We start from the raw sequence: 22,467 nt of genomic DNA, 5'->3' as shown, positions 1-22,467 counted from the left end.
TTAAAGTATATACTGTATCAAGACTACAATCACCACACACCACTAAATAAGCCTGTCCTACCTGAGCCAAAATGGCTGCTTTCTGTCCAGCTGTGACGCGAATGGCCTGCTGAGAAGCGTTCGCTGGAGATGACGTCGCATTTGCCGCAGCGGCCGAACTCCCCTGCTTTCCTGAACCCTGTGATGGCTGGCCTACAAGAAAGGTGCCCTAAAAATGGACATGGAGGCAGAACCACCAGAACCACAGATCATTTTACTATCAATAAGTGATGAACTTCTTTGTGTTCAGAACACTCAACTAAAGCAGTTCTGAGCTTTTTGAAACCTGGATTCGATGGCCCAATGCAAAAGTAATACTGTTCCAAAAGTGGCTACTAGATCAGTGCTGCTTCAAGGATTTAGAAAGTCTCCATCCGTGGACAAGAATAAAATATCTAAGAGCACGGAAATGAATTTTGCATGTCCGGCCATTGTATAAAAAGCAGTTCCCTATTACTTGCAAGAAGTAAAAGATGGCTGATGTCCTTAGCATTCAAATTTGGATGAAATATAGTACTGTTGAGCGTTGCCTTACGAGAAAACCACACATAGCATATGACATGTCTAATGATTGTGTAACAGTTCGACTTACCTGAGGGGTCTGTTTGAGGATATAGGATGTGTAGGCGAGGTTGGAAGGCAAACTGCTGGATGACGAAGAGGAGGAAGTCTGAGTGCCCCCTGCACCCGCTGATGAGCTGTTCTGAGACTGCTGACCTAAATTGGACAAAAGCACACCAGGCACAAATCTCATCAAGAAGCGTCCCATTTAGTCTTCATCAGAAACAATCATCTGAGTAATTTTGAATCAATTTCAATCCAACTTGACAGCCACCAGCTTGCAATGGGCCTGCATTGATTCTGATAGTGATGCATTTTAAGATTTCAATTTAGTTGTCGCATTTAGTGCTGCAACAGTTAATCAATAAAGCAAGACTATGTAACTTGTCAGTTTTGGTCAATTTTAGTGACACTAGTGGACAAAAGCTGTAGTGTTTTGCCTTACGGAAGACTGCGTTTCACATGAGGACTAGCGCACACACGCACTGTGTCGTAAAATCATCAATCAATCAAAAATCAATCTCCCGGTCGCCTGCAGACGGATTAAACCACATTTCTGTTCCTAGCGACTGTGTGAAGGATGAATAGTAATAAGGTAATGAATCTAGATATGGTCAAACAATAGCATATGACAGTTAGCAACCGTGTGGCTAAACCCCCCCACCACACCCGAACTCGTTAGCGCTGACGTGTTCACGCCAGTGAGTGAGAGCCAGGCCAATGTTAATTCTTGAGTATCCTGGTAGCCTCCCATTTTTTCCCTCCTGATACAAAACTTTTTGTCTCTTTTGTTGCCCTGCCATCTTTGCTGAATTAGCGTGAAAGTGTTCGCAACGACTTCCGTCTTTATGATGAAAGGGGAAGTGATGTAAGCTGTAAAACAGTCAGCACATTTGTAGTTTTTTTGTGTGGCAGGGTTCCTGCCACCCTCCTCAAAGTTGATTACAGCTGGTGAAAGCGATACAGACGCCCTCGAGGTGTCGTTCAACTAGTCGTCAGCCGACATATCACAAATGTGATAAAAATATTTTAGAAAGGTTGAAAAGTTACCTAGTGTTGCTTTAAATCGAGTAATTGGATGCGAAAAAAGATTTGAATCAAATTTTGCTGCTTCGATTATTTGTTAATTAGAGTGGAGTTGTAATGGATTGTTTTGAAAGTGTTGCCTTTAGTTTTATTTATTTGGGTGGGGACACTGCCCTCTAGTGGCAACAGTAAATATGACATAACTCATCTAACATGGCTGAATCCAGCTGCTCCCTGTTAAGACCAACAAAAGGTACGTTTTGTTTGAGCTAATATGTTTGTTTATTTATTCGTAATATAGTTTAGAAGTATATTTCACATTTTTTTGTGGGAATATGTGTTTGAACAATTTGTTAAGAGCTTTGTGAAAAACAATTTAAAAAAATTTAAAAACGTTAGCATATTATAACATTTAAGCTAGCGGACCTTTGCGAAGCAAGTTTGCCAATCTTTTTTTTATAGCAACACTTGGTAACTTTTCAGTTTTGGTCGATTTTAGTGACGCAGGTGGACAAAAGTGGTAGTCTTTTGCCTTAAGGAAATCCAGATCTCCCGGTCTGTTTCTGTTTCCAGTGGCGGTGTGAAAGATGACTAGTAATGAGGTAACGAATCCAGTTGTGGCTAAAGAATAGCATATGACAATGTTGACAATGAGAAAACGTTTAATTTTGTACTGTATGCCTCCATTGGCCCTCCGACCCCCCCCTATACACAAATACACCCCCACACCAGAGTTTGGTTGACAGAATAAACATTGGCCCAGCTTTCACTCGCTGGCGTGACGCCCCCCCCCCCGACCCACAACCAAACTGGGGTGGGGGGTTAGCCACACGGTTGCTAACCATCATATGCTATTGTTTAGCCACAACTGGATTCATTACCTTATTATTAGTCATCCTTCACACAGCCATTGGAAACAGAAATGATGTTTAATCCATCTGCTGGCGACCGGGAGATTGATTTTTGATTGATTTATGATTTCACGACACTGTACGGGTGGGCGCTGGTCCTCATGGGAAACGCAGTGCTGGTCCTCATGGGAAATGTAGTCTTCCTTAAGGCAAAACACTACCGCTTTAGTCCAGCTGCGTCACAAAAATCGACCAAAACTGAGACGTTAGCAAGTGTTGTTTTAAATGTCTGTAATCCGGTTACTCGATTATTCAAACTAACTAATCGTAAGATTAATCGATTGCTGAAATAATCAATAGCTGCATCCTGAGTCATATACACTTTAATTAGGGTTGTTCCGATCATGTTTTTTTGCTCCCGATCCGATCGTTTTAGTTTGAGTATCTGCCGATCCCGATATTTCCCGATCCGATTGCTTTTTTTTTTGCTCCCGATTCAATTCCAATCATTCCCGATCATATACATTTTAGCAATGCATTTAGAAAAAAATGAATAAAACTCGGACGAATATATATATTCAACATACAATACATAAGTACTGTATTTGTTTATTATGACAATAAATCCTCAAGATGGCACTGACATTATTAACATTCTTTCTGTGAGAGGGATCCACGGATAGAAAGACTTGTAATTCTTAAAGGATAAATGTGACTTTGTATATTGTGACTAAATATTGCCATCTAGTGTATTTGTTGAGCTTTCACTACATGATACTGTAGCCATTTAACTGTTCTGCCCAAATGCATGATGGGAAGTGCAACCACAACTGTGCGTAGTGGTACTAATTGATATATCTTCTCTGCGTTGGGAAATAACATAGGGTGTGAAGAAAAAGATCAATTACTACCTTTCTTCCCCACATTGCTTCCCACGATATTTCTAATCGCAGGGAGAGGGATTGTAAGGCTTTAGCCAATTAAAAAAAGGCTCCAAAGGCTGCCAAAATTCACTCTACTCATTTTACGCTGCCTTTTAGCTCTATATATAGGTAAAACGGCACCATTAAAGATTGAACGCGACAATGTGTGAGTGGGTAGTGCAGCGTGTTAATTGCGTTAAATATTTTAACGTGATAAATTTTTTAAAAAATTAATTACCGCTGTTAACGGGATAAATTTGATAACCCTACCTTAAGCCTAAACTAAAGACTCTGGATGAGTGTAACATATTATGTCTGTAACATTAAATACAATTAGAAAACGATTTAATTAAAAAATATACATATATTAAAAAAAGGCATGTCCGATATTTTTTTGCCGATTCCGATACTTTGAAAATGATTGGGATGCCGATCGATCGGGACATCTCTAACTTTAATGTGTAATTGCAATAATCGCAACTTGCATGCAATCTCATGCATTCTGTAATTGTCAAATCCATTGCGATTTTTTTTGCTTCTTAAATTAGTATAGCAATGTTCATTTCAAAATGTACCTCACCTGAATTTGATGATCGGAGAATGGCTCCTTGTGGGATGAGAAGCAGCTTGCCCTTCCCTGAGGGGTTCTTACTGTTGGTGGTCAGGTAGAGCTTGGTGCCCGGAGGCAAATTGGCCAGATTAGCCAAGTTGTTGGCAGGCAGTTGAAGCGTAGCCATCACTGCAAAAAATAAACCCGCCGATGATTCGCACACAACCAGAAAAATCGACAAGTGAATGTTGTAACAGGGTGAACTCTGACCTCCAGTCTTGCCACTGGAACCCCCGCTCGCTTTGGCTGTAGCTTGCTGAGCCGAGATGCCGCTGGCACCACTCACAATGGCTTTTGCCACCCCCTGAGCCAAAACTTGCTTCCCGCTCACCACCTTGGAGGCAGAGGGGTTGCCCTTGGCGACCAAAATCTGCCCACTGCTGATGGCCACCTGTTTCACTGCGGACTGAAGTGTTGAACTCATTGGAATACCTACCATCTAGCAACGGGATGAGTTGCACGTGAGCATCTAACGTTAAAAATTAGGTTGAAAGTTTGCAGCTCATTTTTGTTTCGTCCTGACAAAACCTGTAATTTTCCGTGCCTAGTCTACACTGACTTTAAACACACAAATTAACTTATTTTGTAAGATTGACTAACCTTGTTTGTCGCGGCCCCTGAGCCCCCTCCCGCCTGCTTCTGGGCCGACATGGAGATCACGTGTCCTCCTTTGACTGAGACAACCTGATGTGACGCTGAAGCAGCTGGTTGCTGCTGGGTGATTAACGTGGAAGCCATCTGCTGCTGCTGTTGTTGTTGTTGTGTTGAAACTTCCCCTGGTTCTTGCTTAATGATGACCTGTAATTAAACAAATGCATGATAGATTTAAGTCTATCGATTATAGATGTTGCAATTTGTAGTACTCCAATCAATCAGGGTTCGTACATCTTTTTCATGGCCAAATTCAAGCACTTTTTAAGAACTTTCAAGAATTTTTTTTTACGATTAGGCAGAAACGAAATATGATGCCTTCTCACAAGTATGCAAACATCTCCAAAAAAGTTCTACGACCCTGCGAGAAACTTGTTTGAAAGGTGCCGATTCTGAAACCCCATTGGACAGTGCGTTCCCGGCGGTAGAGAGTGCTTAGTGACCGCGTCCATATAGCAGTGGTGCTGGCTTAGTCATAGCATTCTGTTCAATGGACGGAGACACACACGTCACGGGCGATGAAAAGTTGATAAATGCGCTTTCTTGGAAGTTTGGGACAATCAAAAATGGGTCTCACACCCACAATTGCTAAGCTAAATGAGATCTTGATGTACATTTGTGTGGAACTGTAGTTAACAACAACAAAAAACTATTCTGTTGTCGCCGAAACTAGGAAAGCTCTTTACAAGGCTATTACAATTGCTACGAGGCCTGAACGATATTGGAAAAAACTATTGTTGCGATTTTTGGGGGGTTTGCGATATATTGCAATATTATATTGCGATATTTAAAGAAAAATAAAAAAATTTTTAAAAGAAATTTTCACTTGATGACTTGAATAGCTGTTTGGAAAGACTTTGGATGACTCACCATCACCACAGTGTACAGTGATCCCTCCTTTTTCGCGGTTAATGGGGACCAGAACCCGCCGCGATAAGTGAAAAACCACGAAGTAGCGCACCCCCACCCCCCCAATTTTTTTTGTGTGTGTTTTTTGTGCTCAATGTATTTATTCAGATTTAGCATTGGAAAGAGATACATATAAGACATGTTTTTTTCTCACTTTTTCCCCCAAAGTGATTTAAAAAATGTATATAAAATGGTTTTTAAGTGCTTCAAATGTCAAAATTATGATCAGTTTTAAACATAACTGTCCAACCAAATCATTTTTGAACAAGAATAAAGTACTGTAGTAGATAAATGCTTGGCTTTATTAAATGCTTAAGTTTATCTACCTTAGCTGTGACAGTTGGAGTGACATGTAGAAATTTCAAACTCCTCATGATCACTTCTGGCATTTCTACGTCTTCAACATCTCCACACGCACACACATTCATTCCAGCGCGGCTTCCTTGCAGAAACTGTTTAACAAGTTAAACGATAATTGACAGATGCCCGTGTGAAGTCTGCTTCTTTGGCCAGATCAAAGCCATCGTTATCTTTAATAAGCAAGTGCTGCAGTGACTGAGAGGAACAAAGGGTTGGGAGAGGGAAGGTGTGAGGCTGTGCGCAGAGTAGAAAGCAAGGCGTATATGGATTAAAAAAAAACAACTATCGCACGTGCTTCCGATGGGACTATCGCGCACATCGCGATGGCGATGTTTAAACGATATATCGTTCAGGCTTAATTGCTACTACTCCTGAAAATAAGATAAGTGGCTGTTTTCTTGTGCAACAAGTAGGGGTGTGACACTATATCAAAAAGGTTATATATCACAATACTTTGTAGCCCATAAGGTTATCGCTATGCTCCCGCTAAGAATCAATATATTATTTGAGAAAGGCACGGCTGTTAAAAAACAAATAACCAACACATTGCTACCAAAATCTTCCATTAGAACATTAGAATATGGTAGCTCATTGGCTGCCATTGACGGGAAATCAACTTTTTCGATTGAGGTATTGTTGGTTTGCGTTTGGGCCACATTTTGGGTAGGACATTTGTGTCGAAAATTAAGTTGCTTAAAAAAAAATAAGAAAAATCAATCCAAAAAAAAATTTTTTTTCCAATCATTGAAAAAAGGTTTTTGAATACAAAAAATATTTGAGACTCAAAAATTTACATTTGAACACTTAATTTTTCATTGAAAATGTTTGATTTAAGCAATCCTTTTTAGTGTTCGGGCCATATTATGGGCAGGACATTTGTGTCTAAATCATTTAAATTCCCAAAAAAGTTATATTTTCAATCAAAGAAAAAATTCATATGCAAAAAAAATGGCCTCCCCTAAAAATATTTTTTTCAATTTTTACTTTTTTGATTGAAGTGAAAACAAATTTTGAAGTCTTTTTTTTTTTTAATTGAAGTGAAAAAAGTTTTGAACTCCCTTTGTTTTGGATCGAATCATTTTGACACAAATGTCAGACATGTTTGAGTGACGAGTGGCTACACCAATGGCGTATTTCTGACAAGCATGAAGAAGCAAGAATCATATTTTTTTTTGATTTTTTGTTTGAAGCCACTTTTTTAATTGAATTACAAAGACAATAATGTCCTACCCATAATGTGGCCCAAACTCAAAACAACATTACTTCAATTAAAAAAGGTTTCAATAAAAACACTTAAATTAACAAAAAAAATCAATTAAAAATTGTTTTCAAATGCATTTTATTGAGTCTTAAATTTTTGCATTAAAACCCTTTTCTTTTTATTGAACTGACTATTTTGATTGAAGATATATATTTTGATTGAAGCAACTTTTTTTGATGGAATAACAAAGACCCAATTCTACCTCCATGCATGTAGGATAAACATGATTTCAATTGAATCAAGGATTGTTTAGGTCACGCTATTTTTAAAACAACATTGACTCACTTTCATTCCGGATGAGAGGAATGTGCCTGTGTGAACTTTGGGGGCTGGAGAGCGGGATCCCTGAGCAGCAGACTGTTTGGCCGAGGGGCTTCCTGTGGAAAAAAAAAAAAAAAAGTATGATTTCAGAGGAATGACAGTGGATACCGATTTTGACATCCGAATAAATGGAATAATAATAAATATTAAGTGGTAAGGGATTACGCTACACAAGCATTTTATTCGACTTGTTCTGAACACTTGTGTATGTACAGTTGTGGTCAAAAGTTTACATACACTTGTGAAGAACATAATGTCATGGCTCTCTTGAGTTTCCAGTTATTTCTACAACTCTGATTTTTCTCTGATAGAGTGATTGGAACAGATACTTCTTTGTCACAAAAAACATGCATGAAGTTTGGTTCTTTTATGACTTTATTATGGGTGAACAGAAAAAAGTGATCAAATCTGCTGGGCCAAAAATATACATCCAGCAGCGCTAATATTTGGTAACATGTCCCTTGGCCATTTTCACTTCAATTAGGCGCTTTTGGTAGCCATTCACAAGCTTCTGGCAAGCTTCTGGTTGAATCTTTGACCACTCCTCTTGACAGAATTGGTGCAGTTAAATTTGATGGCTTTCTGACATGGACTTGTTTCTTCAGCATTGTCCACAAGTTCTCAATGGGGTTTAAGTCAGGACTTTGGGAAGGCCATTCGAAAACCTTAATTCTAGCCTGATTTAGCCTTTCCATTACCACTTTTGATGTGTGTTTGGGGTCATTGTCCTGTTGGAACACCCAACTGCGCCCAAGAACCAATCTTCGGGCTGATGACGTTAGGTTATCTTGAAGAATTTGAAGGTAATCCTCCTTCTTCATTATCCCATTTACTCTCTGTAATGCACCAGTTCCATTGGCAGCAAAACAGCCCCACAGCATAAGACTACCACCACCGTGCTTGACGGTAGGCATGGTGTACTTGGGGTTAAAGGCCTCACCTTTTCTCCTCCAAACATATTGCTGGGCATTGTGGCCAAACAGCTCAATTTTTGTTTCATATGACCACAGAACTTCCCTCCAGAACTTTCCTCCATCTTGCACGGCAGCCTCTCCGTCCATGGAGATGCAAAACACGCTTGACTGTGGACACTGACACCTGTGTTCCAGCAGCTTCTAATTCTTGGCAGATCTGCTTTTTGGTGATTCTCGGTTGAATCTTCACCCTCCTGACCAATTTTCTCTCAGCAACAGGTGATAGCTTGCGTTTTCTTCCTGATCGTGGCAGTGACAAAACAGTGCCATGCACTTTATACTTACAAACAATTGTTTGCACTGTTGCTCTTGGGACCTGCAGCTGCTTTGAAATGGCTCCAAGTGGCTTTCCTGACTTATTCAAGTCAATGATTGTTCAAGTCAATAATCACTCACAAGAAATTGCTAATTCGTGTTGCTGTATGTATATTTTCGACCCAGCAGATTTAATCACTTTTTCTGTTAACCCATTATAAAGTCACAAAAGAACCAAACTTCATGAATGTTTTTTGTGACAAAGAAGTATCTGTTCCAATCACTCTATCGGAGAAAAATCAGAGTTGTAGAAATAACTGGAAACTCAAGAGAGCCATGACATTATGTTCTTCACAAGTGTATGTAAACCTTTGACCACAACTGTAAGTTTGACATTAGTATATTGCTTTCTTGTTGGAGATGCGTGTGTAGCAGCCTGGCAGGTTTTTTATAATGTGTTTTGACAATTGCCGTCATATTTTCGGAATGGAAGCAGCGTACCGAACCACTTTCACCCCTGATTATCCCATTTCAAACGTCAGTAGTAAAAAAAAAAAAAAAAAAAAAAGAGTGGGAGATGGGAGTGCATAATCACAATTTCAAGTACTGAAAAAGAAGCTTCAGGGACGAAAAAACGAAAAAAAGATACACTGGAGGGTAGTGCCTATTTCATGTTACGCTTTATACTTGACTATATTTATACACAGCCATTTTTAACTTTTTCCGTGGGCGGCTCAGACACCGCTTCCGCAGGTTCTCTTCAGAGCGAATAGGAAGTTTAACAGGTACCTGCGGAGGCGGACGGCAAGGATGCCACACCAGTCACTTGGCCCGGCTTGTCCACGATGACATAAGGGTTGTTGAGGACTGAGGATGAATTCTGTTTATTGTGGACAGGGGTGGAGGAGGTGGGCCTACAAGGCAGCGGTGAGTGGCTTGGTGTAGAGATGGGCGAACCTGTGTATAGAGGGAAAAGTGCAAGGGACCAGCTGTTGGGTGTAAGGCTTTTTACCTCTGCTGTCTGTATGTTTGTGTTGAAGGTAAATCAGGAAGAATAATAGGATTATTGTCAAACTTGCAGGATCTGTTTGCAATATAAAACAAAAGAGGTGATTAATTGTTGGGTTGATGAGGTCAAAGGCTACACGAGTCAGAAAATGAATTTTGTGTGAACTTTATTATTAGCTGAACGAACTCGAATGCTCTGAATTTGGCTGCTTTGGCAGAAGTCTGCTTTCTCAGAATGCTAATCTGGTTTAAGATGTTTTGAATTACAAAGCATTATCCATGACATGACTCATCACTCAACGTCACATTGCGAGTTGACTCGACGTCACATCGCAACTCGACATCATGACTCGACGACATCACATTGTGACTCGACTCGACATTACACCGTGACACGACGTAACATCGTGACTCGACGTAACATCGAGACTGAATTGGACGTAACATCGTGACTCGACTCGACATAACATCTTGACTCGACTGGACATAACGTCGTGACTCGACTGGACATAACGTCGTGACTCGACTGGACATAACATCGTGACTCGACTCGACATAACATCGTGACTCGACGTGACATCGTGACTCGACGTGAGATCGTGACTCGACGTGACATCGTGACTCGACGTGACATGACATCGTGACTGTACTCGACATCGTGACTGTACTCAACATCATGACTCGACTGGACATAAAATAGTGACTCAACGTAACATCGTGACTCAACGTAACCGTGACTCGACAGAACATCGTGACTCGACATAACATCGTGACTGTACTCGACAGCGTGACTCGACTGGACTTAAAATAGTGACTCGACTCGACATAACATCGTGACTCGACTCGACATAACATCGTGACTCGACTCGACATAACATCGTGACTGTACTCGACATCGTGACTCGACTCGACGTAACATCATGAGTCAACGTAACCGTGACTTGACGTAACATCGTAACTCGACGTAACATCGTGATTCGACTCAACATAACATCGTGACAAGACATCCAGACTCGACGTGACATCGAGACTCGACTGGACGAGACATTGTGACTCGACTGGACGAGACATCGTGACTGTACTCGACATCATGACTCGACTGGACATAAAATAGTGACTCGACTCGACATAACATTGTGACTCGACGTAACATCGTGACTCAACGTAACCGTGACTCGACGTAACATCGCAACTCGACGTAACATTCTTACTCGACTCGACACACCGCGACTGTACTCGACATCGTTACTCGACTGGACATAGAATAGTGACTCGACTCGACATAACATCGTGACTCGACTCGACATCGTGTCTGTACTCGACATCGTGACTCGACTGGACATGAAATAGTGACTCGGCGTTACATCGTGACTCAACGTAACCGTGACTCGACGTAACATCATAACTCGACCTAACATCGTGACTCGACTCAACGTAACATCGTGACAAGACATCCAGACTCGACGTGACATCGAGACTCGACTGGACTCGACATCGTGACTCGACTGGACGAGACATCGTGACTCGACTGGACGAGACATCATGACTCGACTCCACATAAACTCGTGACTCGACTCCACATAAACTCGTGACTCGACTCCACTTGACATGACATCGTGATTCAACTCTACTACAACAGATAAGACTCGGGACTTACTCGTGACTAAGTTTATAGTGATTTGTGCTCCTGTGGTCATAGATGTATTTGAAACTTAAAAATTTACCTTACTTTTTGCTTTTTTTTTTTTTTTAAACAAAATGTGATTAATCAAGAGTTAACTATCCACCACATGTGATTCATCTTTGAATATCTTGACAACACTAGTATGAAAATTTGCTAAAATAAAAGGACAGGGAAAAAAAAAAAACATTGATCATTAATTTTTTTTTTTTAATCGCTTGAGAGCAGTAGTCATATGACCCTTGCAGGGCGATATCGCAAAGGTGATGACAGATTCAGTACCTGAGACAATTTTGCAGCTCATCGTTATCGGTTGAAACGATTTCCCGGGAGACACAGCGGGGCTCGGCGGCTGTCCTTGGGGAACAATTTTGCAGCTTGCCATAATGGGCTGGAAGGCTGAGTTGCCATGGGAACCCAAAGTGATCCTGTCACTAGCTTTGGGTCGCGTGGGTGTGCGTTCGCCCACAGTGAGGACTGAGTTGCCTCCTGCTGACGTACTCGACTCTGCTTTAATCGAACCTTGGACAAAGTACCAAAAAATAGCAAAAGAAAAAAAATGACATTTGCTTTGACAAGAAATGTATTACATTGTTTAAGTGAATAAATGTTTACCTCTCTCAGAATTTGAATCGTACGTGTTGAGAGAAGTAGCGAGTCCGCAAGGCTGCGGAGTCGAGGTTACCATTGGGCTGTTCGCTCTGTGGGTTACTTTGGAGGAAGATGGCTGCAAGATGTATTCCTCGCCAAGAGAATTCCGATGAAGCTCAACGTCGACCACCTGGACCAAAAGAGTAATGAAAATTACTGAATTGAAAGAAAAATGAAAAACAAAGCTAGTACACATTTCATACCGTCTCCGCCCCCAGTGTTTGTAGTCCAGTGTAAGTTCGGTCAAGCTGCAAGAAAAATAAACATTTGTTCTGTGGCATTTACCTGCTTCAAAGCAATTTAAGTATGACATGATCTGACCTTCAGCTGATGAATGATGTCAATACGTTTGTTGCGATGGTCTTTGAAGTGGATTTGGATCCTCACTGGAAACTCACCCCACCCGCGACGAGTTAAATGAAACGGAGGCTCGCTGTAAATATAGGAGAGGGGTAAAAAATCCTATGAGTCAATTCAATGTGCAGAGCATTGAAACAACCTAGTGTGCTAGGCACGCAAAAGGAACTAGAGGTGGGAATCTTTGTGCACCTAACGATTCTATTAGGATTACGATTCAGAGGCTCCAATTCGATTATAAATCAATATTTTTTTTTTTTTTTTTTAAACCTGTCCTGTTCAGCTGTTTGACACAGAGAATGGAAGTCTAAGTGCCCGGATTCTGAACAGTTTTAATGTTTCACATTGAGAGTCTGACATACTCCCATTGTGATCATTCAAAATACCTTTTTATTATGACAAAGCAGTGAACAGGAAGGGATTATGGGGGGACAGAAGAAAAGAAATACAAGAGAAGAAAGAAAAGAAACACATACACAAACAACAACAAGAAATACATTGAACATCTAAACTAGTTACTAATATGCTGGTGCTATCGTCAGCGAGATGTATTTCCGGTTTACACCATGTGGGGGCCTATTGGCCAGTGAAAGAGGAGAATGGGGGTGGGGGTGTCTATAAGACTATAAGCTAAGTGATTGAAAGGGGTAGAGTGTACACAAATCAGTTCTGTGATCTAGAACCCAGTAATCGTGTGAATCTCTTATGAGTGTAAGCCCGTTGGCGACCAACCCTACGCCGCCGCATCGCCAATCCCGGCACCGGAACCCCCAACCAGAGCATGCCCTACCACATCCAGCAGCACGCAAGCCCCACCGGGCGCGCGACAGCCACGCAGACGGGCGGAGAAACCGCGCGGGCGCCAACCCAGGGCCACGGCCCCCACCCAGCCAGCCCGGGGGGGTGGGGGGGCCATGCGCAGCCCATCCCTCCTCCCGCCGCCCAGCAAAGGAGCCACCGTCCCCCCCCCCGGGACCCAGGGTGGTCCCCCGGGCCACCCGCGTGCCCATCAACCGGCCTTCAGGGATGGCAGGAGGGGACGCATCACCAAGCCCACGCCTACACCCACCCCCGCCGGCCCACCCGGGCCACGAGCCACAGCCCCCCAACCGGCACGGCACGCCACGGGACCCCCAGCGGCCCACCAAGCCCCAGGCAAGGCAGGGTCCCCCGCCGGTGCAGGCGACACCCCGCTGATACACCGGCGCCCAGCCAGCGACCCGCGACGGAGCGCAGGGCGGATGCCCAGCCAGAGAAGAGAGGGGAAGACGGAGGCAGGAGAACGCCCAGGAACTGCCACGGGGCGATGCAAGATCGGAGACCCGACCCCCCAACCCACTCCCGCGGCCGGCAGCCGAGGCAGAGGGGAGGCCACACCCCGGGAGCCATACCCACTGTGAAGTATGGGGGTGGGTCAGTGATGCTGTGTGGCTGTTTCGCTTCCAAAGGCCCTGGGAACCTTGTTAGGGTGCATGGCATCATGAATGCTTTGAAATACCAGGACATTTTAAATCAAAATCTGTTGCTCTCTGCCCGAAAGCTGAAGATGGGTCGTCACTGGGTCTTTCAGCAAGAAAATGACCCTGAACATATGGCCAAATCTACACAGAAATGGTTCACCAGACACAAAATCAAGCTCCTCCCATGGCCATCTCAGTCCCCAGACCTTGTTTTGTTGGCAAAAGGGGGTTGTACAAAGTATTAACACCAGGGGTGCTAATAATCGTGACACACATTATTTGATGTCAAATAATTTTTTCTTTATGTGGGATTTTTTCCCCACTGAATGAATGCACTTGTATTGAAGGTTGGATTTTTCTCTTTTTTTCCATTAAGGTCCCATATTATTTGAATTAAAAAAATATTAGAAGCTAAAAAACACATCTTTTTCAGCGGTGCCAATAATTATGGAGGGCACTGTATTATCAGTTATCGTATCGGTATCGGCCTTAACGGTTTCAAAAAATGAATAGCGTGCACACCTAATACCATTACATCTTTACGAACATCACATTTTGGGTCATGTGGGGCAAAATATTAATATTTGGTTTCCTAGTGTGGCCTAAATGACTAAAAATGTGATGTCCAAATATGTGAAGGCTTGGTCTCAATTATTATTCTATATATTTCTTATGATTAAACATAATTATAAATAAATGAAATGTTAAGAAAAACAAAATTATTATTATTTTTTTTTAATTCATAGTATTTAAATGTGTGCCCTAAAAAAGGTGAACATAACAAGTGATTTGTTTTTCTTCTTCATTCTGACAAACTGGCGATCTCAAGAAAGAGGTGGCGGAAATTACATGCCTAACATAATAATTGAAGTAAACACTGAGTTGCATGCAGACAGAGAAGAGCGTGACGCCAAGGCAAGCCTTAATTGGAACAAGTTTGTTTAACCTAGAGCTGCCCGAGGCAACCACAATACAAGCAAGTGCTGGCACTAACCTGACTTCCACCAGGTCATTAGGTTTGTAGCTGGGGTGTAAAAAGAACCAGACTTTCTTGACAAAGTGATCAATGCTGGGCTCCTTCCTGGAGCCTCTGACGTACACCATCCACTTGTGAGTCGACTGGTCATTCTCCTCCCGCTTATCAGGAGGAATGTATCTAAGAGGTGACAAAAGGAAAAAAGGCTCAATTTTGACTGTGACGGTGCAATAGAGCATACAGGAAAAGAGTGAGTCATTCAAGTCATTGTGGAAAATCATTAGAAAAGCGCAAGTAGGAGTGTTGATGACGTCTCCGCCACACGAAAGGCGTGCTGACGACGCATGTAAGGTGAGAACATCATAGACGCAATCATCACAATCAAGTGTAGCTAATCAAGTTCAACCACTCATTGATTTTTTTCATTCAACAAGTCAAGTACTTGGAAACATTCCCCACGACGATTGTCTTCTTTGCATAGAGTCTTGATGCCTCGTTTCCAGTGGTGTGGTATGTCGTCCTCTTCTCGTTTGCAAGCATTGTTGCCACACCAAATGTGTCCTACAAGAAATCATACAACATAAGTTAAATTGGCGGATCCAAATGTAGAGGATGAAGGGTGCTTTCACACTAGCACTGTTTGGTCCATTTTAAACTGACCAGAGTTATTTTTCTCAGATAGTCCGCTTGGTTTGGTGAATATGAACGCGCATCCCAACTCAAGTTCGGACTAGTGCTGCGACAGTTAATCGATTAACTCGAGTAATTCGATTAAGAAAAAAGCTCAGAATCAAATTTTGCTGCTTCGATTATTTGTTAATTAGAATGGCGTTGTAATGCTTTGTTTGAAAGTGCTGTCTTTAGTTTTATTGACTTGGGTGGAGACACTGCCCTCTAGTGGCAACAGTGAATATGACATAACTCATCTAATATGGCTGAATCCAGCTGCTCCCTGTTAAGACCAACATAAGATAAGTTTTCGTCTGAGCTTATATGTTTGTATATGCATTCGTGATTGAGTTTAGATGTATATTTAGCGTTTTTTTGTTGGAATATGTGTTTCAATGATTTGTTAAGAGCATTGTAAAAAAAAAAAAATAATAATAATAATACCTTTAGCATTTTATAGCTAAGCACTTCGAGGGGGCTCGAGCATGATGTGTACATATGTTGCCCCCTACACATTTCTGACAGCCCTCTCATACATGCCTGCCTACAACTGGCCCTGGCTAGCTTAAATGCTATTAAAAGCTAACGTTTTTTTTTTTTACAATGCTCTTAACAAATCATTCAAACACATATTGCCCCCAAAAAACTGCTCAATATACCTATAAACTGAATTATGAATGCATGAAAAACATATTAGCTCAAACAAAAACTTACCTTGTGTTGGTCTTAACAGGGAGCAGCCATGTTAAATGAGCTTAGGAGATGTAAAACAAAGGCTTGCTAAGATTGCACTTTCAAAAGAGCATTAAATGAGTATACAACATTCCCGAGCGTTTCTTCAAACTGCAGAATTGCCCTTTCATTTAAAAATAAATTACAAAACCTGAGCTTAGCCTAAAACGGTATTTAAAAAATATATATATTTCTTTATTTTTTTTTAAATAATTAAAATTACATAAATAACTAAATGGGGCTCTAAGTACAACAAAAGAATTGGCTAACTTGCATAGCAAAAGTCAGCCAGCTTAAATGCTATAAAATGCTAACTTTTTCTCTTAGCAAATCTTTCAAACACATATTCCCCAAACAAACAGCTAAATATACTTATAAACCAAATTACGAATGCACAAAAAAAAACATTAGCTCTTACAAAAACTTACCTTATGTTGGTCTTAACAGGGAGCAGCTGGATTCAGCCATGTTAAATGAGTTATGTCATATTAACTGTTGCCACTAGAGGACAGTGTATCTACCCAAATTAATAAAACTAAAAGCAAACACTTTCTAAATAAACCATTACTACGCCACTCTAATTTAATGAATCCTTGAAGCAGCAAAATTTGATTCGAAGCTTTTTTCTAATCAAATTACTTTAGTTAATCGATTAACCATTGCAGCACTAGTCCAAAAAGTCACGAAAGTGAGAGCGATAACATGCCTGTATGACTTGGGGTCACTTTCGTGGTTTAATTTTCCCCTATGCATTTTTAATCAGCTCTTACAAAAACTTACCTTATTAACGGGGAGCAGCAGGATTCAGCCATGTTAAATGAGTTATGTCATATTCACTGTTGCCACTACAGGAGAGTGTATCCAACCAAATGAATATAACAAAATGCAAACACTTTCAAAATAAACCATTACTACGCCACTCTAACAAAATGAATCCTCGAAGCAGCAAAATTTGATTAGAAGCTTTTTTTCGAATCAAATTACTCCAGTTAATCGATTAACCGTTGCAACACTAGTCCAAAAAGTCACGAAAAAGAGAGTGATCACATGCCTCTGTGGCTTGGGGTCACTTTCGTGGTTTAATTTTCCCCTATGCATTTTTAATGAGCTCTTACAAAAACTTACCTTATGTTGGTATTAACAGCGAGCAGCTGGAATCAGCCATGTTAAATGAGTTATGTCATATTCACTGTTGCCACTACAGGACAGTGTATCCACCCAAATGAATATAACAAAATGCAAACACTTAAAAAATAAACCATTACTACGCCACTCTAATTTAACGAATCCTCGAAGCAGCAAAATTTGATTCGTAGCTTTTTTTCGAATCAAATTACTCGAGTTAATCAATTTGCCAGCGCAGCATTAGTCCAAAAAGTCACGAAAGTGAGAGCGATCGCATGCCTGTGTGACTTGGGGACACTTTCGTGGTTTAATTTTCCCATATGCATTTTTAATTAGTTCTTACAAAAACTTACCTTATGTTGGTCTTAACAGGGAGCAGCTGGATTCAGCCATGTTAAATGAGTTATGTCATATTCACTGTTGCCACTACAGGACAGTGTATCCACCCAAATGAATATAACAAAATGCAAACACTTTCAAAATAAACCATTACTACGCCACTCTAATTAAACGAATCCTCGAAGCAGCAAAATTTGATTCGAAACTTTTTTTCTAATCAAATTACTCGAGTTAATCAATTAACCATTGCAGCACTAGTCCAAAAAGTCACGAAAGTGAGAGCGATCGCATGCCTGTGTGACTTGGGGCCACTGTCATGGTTTAATTTTCCTCTATGCATTTTTATATACTCCAGTTCGCTCGGCATAAAGTCAGCTGGCCGAGCGGCAACTTGCTATGCTGTGCTGTGCTACTTACATGCATACAAACTTCTGCTTCAAAAAACCGTCACTTGACAAAAAATTGCCACAGATGCGCAGCTATATTATCATTGCAAAATAAAAGAGTGATACAAAAATAAATACATTAAAAAAACTATATAGGGTTTAACATGTAAAAATAATTCTATGGTACATTACGTCCAGCACACTCCCTCTTCTTCTATTTGTCTAATCAATGAAGTGCGCCTTTCGTCCACGTTATGTTACTCGGAAAGTTCGGTTGGCGCTGTGTGAATGCTGAACTTTTTCAACAACTCATCTGTAAGTGTTGCTGCGAGGTAGCTCTCCAACCGGACCCTCGTCCTCTTGGTCTAGTGTGAAAGCACCCTAAAATGAAAATAATTGGACCCACCTTCCCAGTGTTGCGGCCGGGTCTCCGTTCATGCCGACCGCCGTCCTCTCTCCAAGCTCCCTCCGCTTCCTTGTCAGTACCATCTCCGTGCTGCGAGAGGGACTCCGACTCCGACTGGCCCAACGAAGGCGTCTCGGAGCCCTGGTTGAGCGGTGACGAGGAACGAGACGGCGATTCCAGGAATTTGCGAATGGCTGGGTGGTTGAGCACGGCAGGGTCACTCTTAGAGCTCTGCATGATACATAGCAATGTTATCAAAACAAAGAAAGGGGGGTTTGGATGATAGAAATTGAGGAAACTACCTCCTGGAGCTTTGTCATGCCAGCATTGGCGTAGAAATTGGCTACTATGCACGCTCTTAACTTGTCCATCATCCTTCGGGCTTCATTCAGTCGCTGTGCAATAAAGACAACATTTTTCATTTTTAACTTGAGAAATTGTGTCAGCTGTGGCAGAAGAGAAGACTGGCGTGATCAGCCATGTTGCATGGTCTGGTCATTGTGACAACGACCAGAAATTGGGAGTTTAGAATCATGGCGACATTATCTATTTACACGCCTTTTTACACATTTAAACTAATGGATTCAGCAGATTTGGGCCCATTACTTGCAACAACTGCTTGACAAATCACTGCATCATATCAAGTGGAATGGGCACCTTCATTTGTGTGATGTGATATGCACTGCCTTGACTTTCTTTTCAAGACTTAAAAGACAGCGTGCCATCGTACGTCAGTACTAGGGGTATGACAATACATCGAAAAGGTTATATATCGTGATCGCAGCACTTCGGTGGGACCCCAATAGCCAGCCGCCAGGCCGGCTAGCGCGTTGTCTGCGCGAGGCAGGGGAGGCCACTAGGGGTGCAACGGTTCAGTTAGCCCACGGTTCGGTTTGAACCTTGGTTTTGGGATCACGGTTTCGGTTCGGTTTCGGTTTGCGTTTTGCATTTTAAAACGCCATTGGTGTAGCCACTTGTCAATAAAACATGTCTGACCAATAGCGAAGTGCAACATTTGTCTCAAAATGATTAAATTAAAGAAAAAGGTCCGTTCAAAACGTTTTGCACTTCAAAAAAAAAATAATAATAAGAGTTCAAAACTTTGTCCATTCCAAAAAAGTGAGTTCAAAACATTTTGTACTTCAATCAAAAAAAAAAATTCAAATAAAAATATTTTTAAAAAAACTAAAAAAAAAAAAACTAAATAATCTTTTATAGGAGGGTTTTTGCAAGTGATTTTTTTTTTTTCGATTGAAGCAACTTTTTTTGGGATTGAATGATTTAGACACAAATGTCCTACCCATAATATGGCCCAAACACAAAAAGGATTGCTTCAATCAAAGAAAAAAAATGTTTCAAGTGTTCAAATACAAACTTTTAATTCTCAAATATTTTTTCGCATTCAAAATTTTTTTTCAATGATTTCTTTTTTTTTTTTATTGAAAACTAAAGACACAAATGACCTAGCCAAATGTGGCCCAAACTCAAAACATTACTTAAATCAAAAAAGTTGTTTCATTCAAAAAAAAAACTTCCATCAAAAAATTTATTCAAAGAAAAATAGTTTTCTAATGCTTTTTTTTTTTTTTGTCTGAAATTTATTTTTGCATTCAAACACATTTTTTGACACTTTTTTTTTTTTTTTTAAATACATAGCGGAAAACACAGACAAGGCTGAAAAAGCAGTTTCTGTTCTTGCACTCTTTAAAATAAACTATTTCAAGCCAAAAGAACTGTTGTGTTTGATAGAACAATATGTCTATATGCTGCCATAGCAGATTCATGCCACATTAAGCCCTGCACTATTTTTAATTTGTCCATTTTACCTGGAAAAACCCATTTTCAGACGTCGCACAACAGCTTTTGCTTCAATCCAGCCATAAAAAGAAGCTCAGTAATGTCTGTCATTTTTACCTTAGAATCATTAATTGATGTCTAATATTTAGTTTAAAAAAAAAACGACTTAAAGAAATTATTCACTCGCATATTTCAAACTGAAACAAATAACGTCACAATGAAAAAAATTGTGTCTGTAAATAAGGTTCAGATATCTACCTCATAACTATCGCTTAATTGTATTTTTTTGTTACTGTCGCATTTTCACCAATATTTTAGATAATAAATAGTCGATCCAAACAAAGAAAAATTGAAAAACGTTTAAAAGGGTAAATATATGAAAAAGAAAATCTCGACCACTCCTTGATGTCTGTGATTTCTGCATCGCGACCCTTGTTATATTACCATGTTTCACCCATAAAATCCCCCCAAAATCCGGCTGTGGCCATTCACAGCTGTGTCTTGACACTTTGTGATACATGGAGCTTTTGGATCGAAACAAGGTAAATACGCGATAATATCTCATTAAAATTGTGGCATCTTTAATTATGCTCTCGCGTGCTCTCACCTCCAGTTAGAGTTTTGCTTTTTAAAAAAAACGTGTTTTTTTTTTTTGTAATTGAAAATTGAGGTTTTAAGCTTTCCAACGATGTATCACACATGCATATAGGACAATTTTGAAATTTGGCCGAATTGAGGTCTTAGAGCGGAACTTCAAGTCACCCGAGTGTTTTCCGCTGTATATTTTGATTGAAGCAACTTTTTTTTTGATTGCGTAATGAAGACAGAAATCTCCATACCATTGTTAAATATCAATCAATATTTGCTATCTGTCACTTGGTTGAGACAAATCAGATTCACAAATGCGTCGAAAGACACATTGGCTGAAATAAGACATGATGAGATGCTGATAAACAGTGAGGGATGTAAGAGGAAAAACAAGGTGTTTACCTGACTGATGATGTCTATTTCATGCTCTTTATTCTTCATCTCCAAAGAGAACTGCTCAGTGATGATAGCCTCTATCTTTTGTACTGTTGCATCTCGAGCTTTTAGAGACATGAAGATAATTGTTGACAAAATGCAACCAATTTGGCTTCAAATAACTCAAAACAGGTGAACAATTCGTGGCTGTCAAACACTTACCACTTAACTCCGCAGCTTTGTTTCGCTTACTATTTTGGACGAGTGCAATATCTTCATAGTCAGGGTCACCGTCTTCTATTTTTCTTTTAATCCCCGACATGATTTATTAAATCTCCGAAGAATGCCAAAAAGACGGTGTTCACTGAAAGCAAACCATACCGGCGTTTCAATGTACAGTAGTGGCGTTTTTTGACATTCAACTTACCGGCCAGCGGCGGTACTGCAGCACTAAGCTAATGCTAATGCTAACACTACTCGCCCCTGCCACGCTTGCACACATTTGGCTCTCATTTGAATAAAAACTAAAAATTACACTGACATAACGGTACATTATAAGCGTGCACAGTGAACACGTCGGGCAAAAAACGTCTTGTTGTTGCTACGGTGGGTTAGCATAATCTGGCTAGCAGGCTAGCCACGGTTAGCACGGCGTTTATTGATACAAACGCGTGGGAAGCTTCGTTATAAACTTACTAGAAAGCCCTGCGGCGTGGAGGAATGTTCCTTTGCGGCGGGTTACTTCTAATTCAGTGGCGGTGGAGTCGTTTAACTGTTACACTGTGCATATTGCAAACTCGTGTTTGGCGAAAATTGCTAAATCTCGATGTGGACAAGAAAGCTAAATTGGGGGTAGCTAGCCCTGGACTTCACCAGATATTCCACTGCGAGTCGCTATTGTACAAATACTGTATTGTAACACGTTGCTGGGATTATGACAAAAATACAGTACAGTATGTGTTTTATACCCTTTATTAAGTGTTTGCCTGTTCTACATTGATTTCATCAAGGGAGTGGAGTTTTTATTTTTTTACTCATTATTTGCCATTGACAAGGATAGACGTGCAATCAATCCATTTTGTCGAATGCCGCCAATGGCATCTAATGAATTAATGTTTCCGTGAATTGACATTTGTTTTTGTTTTAACAGATTATCAGGGAAGGATCTATAAAATA

The 22,467-nt window shown here is 40.7% G+C and overlaps 1 protein-coding gene across 3 annotated transcripts in view; it reads right to left on the bottom strand.

Annotated features, from left to right (window-relative positions):
• The window catches only part of yeats2 (YEATS domain containing 2), a 38,952-nt gene extending 16,799 nt beyond the window's left edge, over positions 1–22,153 (bottom strand). The window contains exons 1-18 of one of the 3 annotated variants that reach the window (XM_057856671.1): positions 21,988–22,153; positions 21,514–21,655; positions 21,319–21,416; positions 18,834–18,926; positions 18,532–18,762; positions 15,317–15,435; positions 14,893–15,054; positions 12,403–12,514; positions 12,285–12,329; positions 12,046–12,211; positions 11,713–11,952; positions 9,531–9,698; positions 7,477–7,568; positions 4,611–4,808; positions 4,221–4,449; positions 3,981–4,139; positions 632–756; positions 62–208 (exon numbers count right to left, since the gene is read on the bottom strand). In XM_057856671.1, the coding sequence (XP_057712654.1) occupies positions 62–208; positions 632–756; positions 3,981–4,139; positions 4,221–4,449; positions 4,611–4,808; positions 7,477–7,568; positions 9,531–9,698; positions 11,713–11,952; positions 12,046–12,211; positions 12,285–12,329; positions 12,403–12,514; positions 14,893–15,054; positions 15,317–15,435; positions 18,532–18,762; positions 18,834–18,926; positions 21,319–21,416; positions 21,514–21,613 (2,484 nt within the window). In that variant the 5' untranslated portion in view covers positions 21,614–21,655; positions 21,988–22,153. Of the gene's footprint in view, positions 1–61; positions 209–631; positions 757–3,980; positions 4,140–4,220; positions 4,450–4,610; positions 4,809–7,476; positions 7,569–9,530; positions 9,699–11,712; positions 11,953–12,045; positions 12,212–12,284; positions 12,330–12,402; positions 12,515–14,892; positions 15,055–15,316; positions 15,436–18,531; positions 18,763–18,833; positions 18,927–21,318; positions 21,417–21,513; positions 21,656–21,718; positions 21,966–21,987 lie in introns of those variants that run through there. The other 2 variants (XM_057856673.1, XM_057856672.1) reach the window with 2 other exon arrangements.
• Positions 22,154–22,467: the final 314 nt, after the last annotated feature.

Source organism: Corythoichthys intestinalis, chromosome 14 (assembly GCF_030265065.1).
Source record: "Corythoichthys intestinalis isolate RoL2023-P3 chromosome 14, ASM3026506v1, whole genome shotgun sequence".
In the NCBI taxonomy this organism is placed as follows: Eukaryota; Metazoa; Chordata; class Actinopteri; order Syngnathiformes; family Syngnathidae; genus Corythoichthys; species Corythoichthys intestinalis.
The sequence above is the reverse complement of the archived record's forward strand: the minus strand, read 5'-3'. Positions and strand labels throughout refer to the sequence as shown.